Here is a 12199-nt window from a genome sequence, read left to right as displayed (position 1 = left end):
GTTACTGTTTAATTCATACAAACCTGGCTGGCGCAGGCTCCGCTAAAGACCTGAACAGCAGGTTGGGTTTATGCGATGATCAGGCATCTGCGCCCTCCCCTCTCCTCTCCAATGGTCTCCTTGCAGCAGACGTGGTGTAGTGTATGATATGGATCATCCCGCACGCTTCTCCTAGAAACTTAAACTCTGTCAAAATTCTGTCCAGAGGAGGCTGGGTCAGGGGGGGGGGGGGTTGTGGGGGGGGGGGGGGGGGGGGCACGAAAAGTAAATCACCAGGCCCAAAGACAACCCAAATAACAGTGGACAAACGTACAACTTTCGTGTGCATGACAGTTCAGTTTTAGTATCAGGAGGCGTCACAGCGAGTGGACACTGAGCTAGAAGTCCATGATACGCTAGAAGACACCTGTTTAAAAAAAAAAAAAAAAGAAAGAAAGAAAAGTGGACGTCTGTACGCCGTATGGTCCCAACAACCCGCTGGTCAGGCTTTATAAGAAGCTACCTTTAAATAGTAATTATAGGATAGGTTGACCTAATTGCGAACGATCCAGTCGAAATACCATATAATATGATAATAGAAGACACCACACAGGACATTGAGAAATGTCAAAGTGAGAAAGACCTTGGCATAACTTTCGATAATAAATTATCATTTGACAGATCTATACAGAATATAATGAATAAAGCCAGCCAGATGATAGAAATAATTAAGAGAACGTTTACCTATTTAGATAAAGATATATTTCTTAAACTATATAAAGCATTGGTTTGGTCACAAGTAGAAAATGGTAATATTGTGTGGCACCCTTACCTCAAGAGACAATCTATATATAAAATGCAAATCTATGAGCTCATCAACTGAACAGAGACTTATATACTTAAATCTGCATTCATTAAAGGGAAGAAGGCTAAGAGAAGGTTTAACAGAAACTTACAAAATGTTAAATTGCTATAATGAAGTCAGTGTGGATAATGTTTTTGGATTCAATTAATTTAAATTCAATGATGAAAATTTGTAAAGAGCACTGTAACACTAACCTAAGAAAAAATTCATTAGCTAATAAAATTGCACAAATATGGAATGCACCACCTGTTGAACTGAACTAAACTTGCACAAAATACTATATAATGTGTTCAAAAACCTCCTTGACATGAACATCAATTCAAATAAATGAAGAATTTATTGACTGACGAGTGAATTACAGTACATGCAAAAGAAAACATGTGTTTCCCACAAATGAAAGGAGACCGATATTGAAGGGGACATAAAGAAAAAAAAAAGGCATGAGACCTAGGCAGTCAAATGCCAGACCCTACACCACCACCACCACTACTACTACTGCTACTACTACAACCACATTTTCGACCGTGGTGTGGACAGCTGGGACACCGAATACCTGTTTCCGTTTTATTCCGGCAAATGGGTTTTCTGACGTAGCAAAGCGGAAGTTCTGAACAGTTGGAGACACCACGTGGGAACAACTCCGGGGACACATTCGCACAACTGGTAATGCTACTTTTTAAACCAAAGTTTTGATATATGAAAACATGTCAGTATCACGTCTGTTTACATTATGACTGGTTTGTTGCGTATCTTGTTCACTAAACTGCCATAACTGTGCTGTAGAAAGCGCTTCGGCTTATTTGACATAAAAACTGGAAAGCATATTCAACATCGATTGTGAAAGTGCTGTTCAGTTGTAATCTTGTATCGAACATGAGTACAGATTATAATAGTATTTAAATATAATAAAACGAATGATAATATCTCAACATATTTCACTCTTTTTAGCACATTGTAAAGATTTGTGGACTTCACAGGTTCAAGACTTATTTTAAATCTAATCAACAAAAAGCAGACGAAACAGAAAACATCAAGATCACACACACACACACACACACACACATATATATATATATATATATATATATATATATATATATATATATATATATATATATATTAGGCCTCATTAGGCCTTATGGGCATGAAATTTGGAGGACACAAAATTTTGCACACCGGTGACTTAGAATTCTTCAGTTCCAGCACACCAGGTTGGTGAAGGATGGAAATTTTTCTTGTCTCCGAGGTTATCACATGTGATGTATGCATGTGTGTAGACCCGCTAGTGCCTGGATTCGCTTCACGTGTCTGTGCATGCTGGAAATAAATATGCACATTAAACATTTAAAGCAGAAGATTGTATATTCCATGGGGCAGTATGATGGGTTATGTGGATAGCAAAAGGATGGAGTTTCATTTTCAAGGAGGTGTTTAAGTGATCAAAAACATGGAAAAAGCCAACACTGCACCAACCACAACAGTGTCAGTGGTAAAATGATGTTGGCTGTGTAATGGAAAGACAGAACATGCACACACCATCATTGGTATCCACACTCTTTAGTCTTCTGCAGAATATTTTGTCATGCAAAATCTAACATTTGTAGAAAGCGTGCAGATACATGTCATATGTGAACACTTGGTCAAAGACCAGTTAGTGTATGAATTACATGTGCTTGTGTACTGTCACAAACATAAAAAAGAAAAGAAATTTGTACACTCAATAACATTTTTGTAATTTCTTGGAAGTGTTTAAAATAATTTGAATCCTGATGTCATATAAGACTAAGAGTCTAAGTGAATATTATTTGAATTGAAAATGAAAGATTTAAAGCAGTCTTCATGGACTTTGTCACTGACATGCACAGTGAATGTTATTTTCAGGTGCTGAATATCATAACATCCTCGCCAGGTAGTGATTTATAACTACTGTTGTCACAACATGGGCAAGAAGAGCAAGAGAAAGAGCGTGGAAGATGCCAGCTGTGCTGATATCGTTCAGGGTGAGACCTTTGTCTTCATTCATATTGTCACTATTTTTACATCAGTGTGTCTAGTCACAATATGATTGTTTTGTGTTGTACAACTGTAACAAAAATATATGCACATGTACACATACATATATATGCACATGATGCACACATACCTGTACACACAGGTTTCTGAAACAGAATAAGTAGAAACTATTTTGATTCTGAAGATATTTCAAGCGTCATTTAGCTCGCAAGGAGATGATACAATGCAAAAAAAGAATTTACGTTTTCTGTTGATATTCTTCCAGTATTTGTGTGTGTTTGTAATTGAATAATCTCTCAGAATATGGTTGTTTTGATCATACTTCAATTTCAAGCAGCATGAAAAAGTATGCATGAATCCACCATGACTATTACTGTGACATTTTCAGCTCATGTGTAAATGACTTGAGTATATGGAATAATCCTGTTTTGATTGTGTGAGTATGTGTGCAAGTATATGTAAGTGTCCATGGTAAACTCTTAAGAAAGAACTATTTCTATTTTCTGTCAACACCAAAAAGCAAAACTTCTTTCCACACATTCCAGTTGTAATGACAACACACATCAGGGGAACGGCATGTCAGTTTGTGAAAAAGCAAAGAATAGTTTGACCTTTTGCTGTTACATTTTAATTCTTTTTCACAAAATTAGCACTCTTGATGTATTTTATCTTACTTATTGACTCACTGATTAAGAGCAAACATTTGATCATTTTAATTAAGTTAGTAACTTCGGCTTTGCATGGACTGATGGAGGTTACAGCGATTGATTTTGTCTTGCAATAGGATGTCAGTCACAGTGTATGACAGGACTTAAAGTAAACTCAAAGAAATCTTACTCATCCAAAAGATTTTTTTTTTAATGACTCAATCAGTATGAAAGCTGCTGTGTTTTGCATTCAGTGAAGGCCTTACATATACCTGATAGGTCATTTTGTTGGTAAAATCAGTATGCTTTGTAACCGCTATCCTATTTGTTTGCGCATTTTGTGCATGTTGTGTGATAAGCTACTTCCTTCCCAATTAAGTTGATTTTAATGACAACGCAATAGATACAAATACCCAGTTTATTCATCTTTCATCACCTGAAACATACAAATTATAACAAGACGCATCATCAGCAGATCAGGATGTTGTGGGTGGGCACAAGCCAGTAAGCACCAATGCCTTCTTCAATTTTGGCTGCAAGTTAAGTTTTGGATCTAAATTTGGGTCATTTTGATGGTGATAAGATATTGATAATTGAACTTGAAAGGAGTTGATTGAGGCTGCTGAATTTTATTCTCAGATTGCATTGTACAAAGGCCTCATCAGTTAGTGCACAAAGTGAACAATCACCAAAATGAACAGATTCACTTGCCGTGTGGTCTAAAGTTTGTCATCGTTAAATGTAACGTGCACACGCAAACTTGCCTTGAGAGCTAAACTTTGTCACCATTAAATGTAACACGCATTCACTAACTTGCCGTGTGGTCTAAAGTTTGTCACCATTAAATGTAACATGCATGCATATACAATGTAAGCACATGTGATGTACTTTCTTCTTTCTGGCATATGTATTGTAATGTCTTTTTAGAGAAAGTAGAAAAAGAGAATGCTTTCTGAAAGTTTGTTTTTGAGGCAGGAGTTGGTTAACATTTCTGTAGGATGGCTTGACCATCTTTGTTTATTTCAGCTGAGCAGTGATTAATTAGCAGTAAGCCATTTCAGTTTGATTAAGGGAATCTGACATATTTGTTAATGAATCTTTTTTTTTCTTTTTTCTTTTTTTTTAACAATTGTACACAAGGTTCTGTTTGATTTTCCACTTTTCACAACAAAGGAATACCTGCAGTGTTAGTTTTATTTGATTAATCCTACTCCTGTGAAAAAAATTGCCCATTATACCATTGGGTCAAAAATGCCATCAGTTACATTTTTATCATCAGTTCCAAACAATATAAGCTTAAAGTTAAATGGAGGTATACTCTGTTTTTGCATTCCTCTTTCAATATCTGATTAAAAGTCACACTAAAAGGTTTGCAAAACTGGACAGTACCATAAATAATGCTGTACTGTGTCATTTTCATCAATACAGAAGTTACAGTTGTCATTATCAACCACATCCATACTTTTTAGAACAATGCTTGACACTAAAATTCCATGACATAATCTAAGCTGAAACCATTTCATCTTTATTTCTTTAATTTAATCTTTTTTTAATGCAGTAATGATTCTTCTCTACTGTTCAGGTAACACACATTCTCACATACACACAGATGAAAGTGAAGTGTGGAAGTGTGAGTGACCAGACTACAGAACAGAATGAGAATGACTTTGTTATCTCAGTAGAGAAATTAAGTGTGGCAAAGTCTGTGATACATACAGATCAGAAGCAAAATGGTAAAATCCATTCACATACAGGCTCTTTAGCAGTAAGATCTTAATCACTGGTTTCACTGATGTTGCGGAACGAGAAACTTCCAAAATTCATTCAGAGAATAGTATTGTGGATTTGTTGGCTCATCCTCTGATCATTTTTTCAGGTGGTGACACAGAGACGGCTGATCAGCAGACTGACGCGACAGCGGCCACACTCAGTAAGCGTCACAAGAAGAGCAAGAAGTCCAAAGAGGTGGAGCAGGAGATGGAACAAAACCCAGCTGAGGACGACGCTGCGTGTGCAGATCAACAGAAAAGCGACAAAAAGAAAAAGAAGAAAAGGAAATCAGATCAGGATGTGAAGGAAGATGTTGAGCCTCCAAAACAAAAAAAGCAAAAACTCAAACATGAAAAAAATATTGCTGAGAAGGACAGTCGGCCAGAACCTGCCGGTGATTGTTCACCAGTTGCTGAGGAAATAGACAATGAAAAATGTTCAAAGGAAAAGAAGAAAAAGAAAAGTGTTAATGGGGAAGATGCAATGTCAGTGACAGTGTCAGTGGATGGTGGTGAGGACGTAAAATCCTGTGAAGCAAGGAAAAAAAAGAAAAAAGACAAGAGGAAGTCCAAACAAGGTGAAGATAACTCCAATGGAAGCAATGAGTTGTCACAAACTGATGCTCACACTGATGTCTCTGACACATCGTCGGGGAAAAAGAAAAAGAAGCGTGACAGTAAGCAGAGTGAAGAGTCTTCGTTTGGCGGTGACAATGCTGACACAGCAGAGGATAGCTCCATTGTCCAGAAAGAAAAGAAAAAGAAAGATAAAAATAAGAAAACTGATCAGAAAATTGAAGAAAACCAGAATGGATCAGAAGCAAATGGTGCAGATTTCTGTGACAAAGAAATAAAGCGTAACAAAAAAGACAAGAAAAAAAAGAAAGAGAAATCAGAGCAGAGCACAGATCCAGCAGAAATCACCACTTCCAGTCGTGAAGACACTGCTGAAACTGCGAAAGAAAAGAAGGCGAGTAAGAAGAAAAAGAAAGCGGAACAAACAGAAGAAACTGCAAGCAAGACAGAGACAGCCGACTCGGATGTGAAAGACCAGACAGAAGAAACCAAGAAGAAAAAGAAAAAGAAGTCAAAAGAGAGAGGAGAGAAGCCGGAGCAGAACGGAGCAGACGATGAAGATAAAGAGCGCTGTGAGAAAAGTGAAACAGTGGGTCAGAAACCTGGAGATGATGCTGCCAGCCCTGACCAGATCCACACGGAGCCAGAACCGAGTCAGTCCTCACCAGCACCTGCAGCCTTTGGACAGTGGGGCAACAGCATGTTCAAGGACAGCCAGCGACAGAACAAGTTCCTCCGCCTGCTGGGCGGCTTCAAGAAGGCTGGAGAGGGGTCCCCTGCTGGCTCCGGCCCCAAGAAAGGGCTGTATGGCTCTCTGCAGGGTCTTCAACAGGACACCAACACTGGTGGCCAGAGGGCGCTTACGTACCAGGCTGCTCAGGCCATGGACCGACGACTGGAGACGGACTATGAACGAGCGTTGAGCTTCAGTGCCCGCGGTCAGCGTGGGATCGGTCTGGGGTTCACCCCTGACCCCGCTGAGGGAAAGAAGTTCCACATTGACATCAACAAGGTGGCGTCCAAAAAGTTTGACTGACATTCTGGGTGGGGTGGTTGATAAAGTGGGTGGTTGTGGTGAGATCGGGTGGTTTGGTGATCTTTGGGTAATGGATATGAATGGTGTGCACATGTTTTTTCATGGATGATACTTCAGTGATAAATGATTGTTTGTGGATGTTCACCTATGTCCTGATGCATGCTGTGTGTGTTTGTGATATAAGAGAGAACTTGAATATGCTTCTTTTTTTAACTTTGGCACTGATGTAAAAATAATCATTGCGGTGTCGTTTTATGGGACCTTATCATTATCAAATTTTATCAATGTATCTGTGCGCTGTAGAAATGGGCAAAGTAAAGTGGAGACAGTCCATTGGACTTTGCTAGACTAAATTATTTGCGCATGTGTGAGTTTAGTTTATTTTCAAGTGAAATGCACTTTAAAAAAATAAATAAATAAATAAAAATATGAAATATTTCATCTGAATTCATGCATCTGGCCTCACCTGATGTGATTCAGACTTAAAAATGAGTGGTATCACCTGCATTGCAATCTTCATACAACAGTTCAGGTCTTTGAATACTCTATTAATATTTTGTACCTGTTTTTTACTACAAATTTGATTTTACATCCAAATTAAATGTGTTCAGTCATATGTAACATATAAGAAGCATTCTGGAGAGATCTGAAGTCTTTGAAAAGGTTAATTTAAAAAAAAAAAAAAAAAAAAAAAAAGGTACAAGACCATCAGTTGCCTCAAAGCATGATAGAGATTGTGAGAAGCCTTAAGTCATTATTTACCAAACTGATATTGGCATCATCTCCACAGACTAATTCAAAACGGCGAGTCTGTCTGGACCTTCCCAAATATTTACACCAGGCTGAACATGCTTGTCACACTGATGGCCTTTGACAGGTTGTTGAAGCATTAAAGTGTCTGTGACCACAGTGACAAAACTGTGGCAGTGTGTGCGTGTGTGTGGGTCCATGTGTGTATCGCAGGAGATGGTGTGTGTGTAAGAGAGTAGATTGTGGGAGCTGGGTGTGTGTGGCTGCACAAATGTATGCATATGACTCATGTTACAATTACTTTACTTTTATCTCAGTAAGAGAAATTTATGTATATGATAGAGTTGACATGTTTCTGGTGTTTGTGTGTGTGTAATTCAGCTGAATGATGCTTTGTGTGTCTGTGAGCGTATGTATGACATTGTGAATGTGTGTATGTGTGCATGTGAAAATTTATGTGTGCAAATGGAGGGTGAGGCCAGGGTGTGTGCTTGTGCCAGTGTAGGGTTAGTCTTGGATCTTTGTGATACTGTAGATTGGTGCATATGTGTGTGCGTGTGTGTGTGCACTTAGTTCATGCACATGTGTGGGTGTGCATAAGTTCACCGAGCATGGCCCATTCTTGTTCTTGTTTTATTTCAGTCATTTGCATTCTTTGTATTTTATTTTGTTTATTAAAATAAATTTTAGCTTATTTTAAGTTAATGTTTCTTTTAGATTCTGTACCTACGATAAGCTGTCATGGCCTGACCAGTCCATTAGGTATTTTGCATAGGTTAGGCATCTGTTCCTTTTTTTAACACTGCTAAATTTTAATGACTTAATTTCAGGAGATGTGTGTAGCATACATAAGACAAGTCTGCACGCTTTGACGATTCCTTGAAACTGAAGCCAATTTATTCAGTATCCCTTTCCCTTCCTGTGTAGACTGGTGGAAGCTGTAAGCATTGTTGGGTTTACTTTAAGATCTGTGCCTTTTTTTTTTTTTTTTTGTTGTTTTGTTTTGTTTTGTTTGTTTGTTGTTTTTTTGAGTGAAATGTGTTGTCTTCATTTAATGTTAAATGTGCATGCCTGCACCAGTACGTAACAACAATTTCTCACAAGTCTTTGGATTTTTTTTTCCTGGTTTGTAATTTTTTTTTTTTTCAACCTTTTGATTGCTTTTGTCTAGGTTCAAAGTGTATTCATATTACAGGTACCATTTTAACAGGGTGAAATTTACATGACTTGATTAGCATAATCATGACCATCTCCCACGAAATGATAGATAACTTGCACTGCATTCAGTTGCACTACAGGCAAAAACCGTGCTGAGGGTCCATCTGGGGTAAATAGAGGTTTATGCACCAGTGCATAGTTCAACCTCTAAATTACAACATATCTCGCTGTTTTTGCTGAATTCAAACTATAAATGTGAACTGTTTTTGCTGAATTCAAACTATAAATGTGAAACTTTAGTGAATTTCCACATCTACGTGCTGACATTGCGGAGCAATTATCCCGAAAAACAGTATATTTTACATTAATATATATTTGATATCTTAATAGAATACATTAGCATAAAAGAAAAAGAAATACTACAAATAAACATGTAGGTAAATACATAAAAACACGATGAATGGAAGATACTTACAGGGCAAATCACTGAAATACAGAATGAAAAAAATGGGCCACACTTGGTGAATCCCTGCGCACCCACGCACACTGACATCATTTATTTAAAGTACAAAAAATGAAAAATAAAAATTCACAGATTTATTTCAGTTCTTAACAAACTCAAAATTTACATGTACATCATTCTAATTTTTTATGTAAAAAAATGAAAATGAAGCAAGCTTGCTTTGTTGAGAGATAAGAGGAAAAACCTCTTTTACACCCCAAAACAACCATTCAAAATTACATGAATATTATCATCAAGTGTGAATATCATTGCCCAAAGCATGCACAGACCATAGTTCAATAACCTGCCTAACATTCACAGGCATACAGCTAAAACAAAGCCCCATTACTAGGGAAAAATGTCAAGAGTCAGTTGCAAAACTTTTCTTTAAAGCTGAACTTTGAACTACCATAACTTCTACTTTTTTTTTTTTTTTTTTTAACCTATACACATGTTTTATACATCATTGGGAAGGTCTTTTCGGCTTCTTTCTAATGGTGTATATATATATATCTCTTTATATCCACAAAAATCGACTTGCCTATCATTTTGTAGAAGCTGGTCACAATTGTTTACTTTTTCTGTTTCAGTGTTTGTCTGACCTGTATTCAATGGCCAATGTCTGCGTAAAAAAACTGTAATGTCTGTGATGTGTTTTATATCACACTCCACCTTTATCATTCACACCAGAACAACCAAAAGCACAGCAACTGTCACTGCAGATATGTACACAGTTTCACATTTATTTACCTGTTAAAACACATTCAATAGTTCAATGGTTATTTACCTGTTAAAACACATTCAGTAGTTCAACAGTTATTTCTTTTTTCATCTCAAGAAAAATTCAACACAATAACCAGTCAACAACAAAAAAAAGAAGGAGCCAAGAAACATTTCCCATATGCAGAAAGTGTCGCATGATCATGACAGTGCAACATTTCCTGTATGCAGTATCACATTATCATGACAGTGCGCTATAATTAAGACTAATAAACATGTTCTTGCACTTAAACCCTTTAACACCCATGCACCCACCTTCCAGGTAAACCAGGCACATTTCACAAGCAGTTGTACAAACATGCCACTGTTCCCCTCTTCACCACACTTCTCTCTCTCTCTCTCTCTCTCTCCCTCCCTCCACCTCTGTCCTACCACACAAAGATCAAGATCATGATTCAAAAGGGAGTGAATCCCAAGTAATAATCATCTAGTATTTATGGACAAAGAGAAGACGACAAGGAAAAATAGCATTCCCAATTTTCCGGTCTTTTGATCACACATCACCATTTTCTTTTTGGGTGGGTGCATGCGTGTGTGTGTTTTGGGATGTGTGTCTGTATAGTTGTGGGTGTAGATTAGTGTGCGTGTGCGTTTGTTTTGGGATGTGTGTCTGTATAGTTGTGGGTGTACATTAGAGTGTGTGTGTGTGTTTTGGGATGTGTGTATAGTTGTGGGTGTAGATTAGTGTGTGTTTTGGGATGTGTGTCTGTACAGTTGTGGGTGTAGATTAGTGTGTGTGTGTGTGTGTGTTTTGGGATGTGTGTCTGTATAGTTGTGGGTGTATATTAGTGTGTGTGTGTGTTTTGGGATGTGTGTCTGTACAGTTGTGGGTGTAGATTAGTGTGTGTGTGTGTTTTGGGATGTGTGTCTGTATAGTTGTGGGTGTAGATTAGTGTGTGTGTGTGTGTTTTGGGATGTGTGTCTGTATAGTTGTGGGTGTATATTAGTGTGTGTGTGTGTTTTGGGATGTGTGTCTGTACAGTTGTGGGTGTAGATTAGTGTGTGTGTGTGTTTTGGGATGTGTGTCTGTATAGTTGTGGGTGTAGATTAGTGGGCGTGTGTGTGTGTTTTGGGATGTGTGTCTGTACAGTTGTGGGTGTAGATTAGTGGGCGTGTGTTGTGTTTTGGGATGTGTGTCTGTATAGTTGTGGGTGTAGATTAGTGTGTGTGTGTGTTTTGGGATGTGTGTCTGTATAGTTGTGGGTGTAGATTAGTGTGTTGTGTGTTTTGGGATGTGTGTCTGTACAGTTGTGGGTGTAGATTAGTGTGTGTTTTTGGGATGTGTGTCTGTATAGTTGTGGGTGTAGATTAGTGTGTGTGTGTGTGTTTTGGGATGTGTGTCTGTATAGTTGTGGGTTAGATTAGTGTGTGTGTGTGTTTTGGGATGTGTGTCTGTATAGTTGTGGGTGTAGATTAGTGTGTGTGTTGTTTTGGGATGTGTGTCTGTACAGTTGTGGGTGTAGATTAGTGTGTGTGTGTGTGTTTTGGGATGTGTGTATAGTTGTGGGTGTAGATTATGTGTGTGTGTGTGTTTTGGGATGTGTGTCTGTACAGTTGTGGGTGTAGATTAGTGTGTGTGTGTGTGTGTGTTTTGGGATGTGTGTCTGTATAGTTGTGGGTGTATATTAGTGTGTGTGTGTGTTTTGGGATGTGTGTCTGTACAGTTGTGGGTGTAGATTAGTGTGTGTGTGTGTTTTGGGATGTGTGTCTGTATAGTTGTGGGTGTAGATTAGTGTGTGTGTGTGTGTTTTGGGATGTGTGTCTGTATAGTTGTGGGTGTATATTAGTGTGTGTGTGTGTTTTTGGGATGTGTGTCTGTACAGTTGTGGGTGTAGATTAGTGTGTGTGTGTGTTTTGGGATGTGTGTCTGTATAGTTGTGGGTGTAGATTAGTGGGCGTGTGTGTGTGTTTTGGGATGTGTGTCTGTATAGTTGTGGGTGTAGATTAGTGTGTGTGTGTGTTTGTTCCCAGTTATTTTCCCCCCAGTCCTTCACACCAGAGTGCAACTAGTTGTCGGTGTGCAGCATGTGTAGCTTCCAGCGGACGTCCTTCTTCAGCTTGGGGGGAACCTTGAGCACTGGCTCTGCACACACACGGTGGTCAAACACTATCAGCAAACCATCC

The 12199-nt window shown here is 38.3% G+C and overlaps 2 protein-coding genes and 1 long non-coding RNA gene across 5 annotated transcripts in view; 1 reads left to right on the top strand and 2 right to left on the bottom strand.

Annotated features, from left to right (window-relative positions):
• Positions 1-1452: 1452 nt before the first annotated feature.
• LOC143282084 (uncharacterized) lies at positions 1453-7816 on the top strand. The gene is made up of 3 exons (XM_076587553.1): positions 1453-1507; positions 2726-2844; positions 5381-7816. The coding sequence occupies exons 2-3, from the start codon at positions 2784-2786 to the stop codon at positions 6883-6885; spliced, it is 1566 nt and encodes a 521-aa protein (XP_076443668.1). The 5' UTR covers positions 1453-1507; positions 2726-2783; the 3' UTR covers positions 6886-7816.
• On the bottom strand, positions 7360-11288 carry LOC143282085 (uncharacterized). The gene is made up of 2 exons (XR_013055211.1): positions 10083-11288; positions 7360-10045 (listed from the first exon to the last, which is right to left on the bottom strand). It is a non-coding gene; the product is annotated as an uncharacterized LOC143282085 (long non-coding RNA).
• A 285-nt stretch (positions 11289-11573) lies between these two features.
• The window catches only part of LOC143282083 (elongator complex protein 1-like), a 64051-nt gene continuing 63425 nt past the window's right edge, over positions 11574-12199 (bottom strand). For all 3 annotated transcript variants that reach the window (XM_076587551.1, XM_076587550.1, XM_076587552.1), the window contains exon 32: positions 11574-12158. In XM_076587551.1, the coding sequence (XP_076443666.1) occupies positions 12082-12158 (77 nt within the window). In that variant the 3' untranslated portion in view covers positions 11574-12081. The remainder of the gene's footprint in view (positions 12159-12199) is intronic.

This window comes from Babylonia areolata, chromosome 5, assembly GCF_041734735.1.
Source record: "Babylonia areolata isolate BAREFJ2019XMU chromosome 5, ASM4173473v1, whole genome shotgun sequence".
Classification (NCBI taxonomy): domain Eukaryota; kingdom Metazoa; phylum Mollusca; class Gastropoda; order Neogastropoda; family Buccinidae; genus Babylonia; species Babylonia areolata.
This window is presented reverse-complemented; position numbering and strand designations above follow the sequence as displayed.

Excerpts from the sequence above, each read along its gene's own strand:
- LOC143282084 (XM_076587553.1), top strand. The coding sequence starts at position 2,784 with ATGGGCAAGAAGAGCAAGAGAAAGAGCGTGGAAGATGCCAGCTGTGCT. Across the intron at positions 2,845-5,380 it reads CTGTGCTGATATCGTTCAGG|GTGGTGACACAGAGACGGCT; the intron begins GTGAGACCTTTG and ends TCATTTTTTCAG.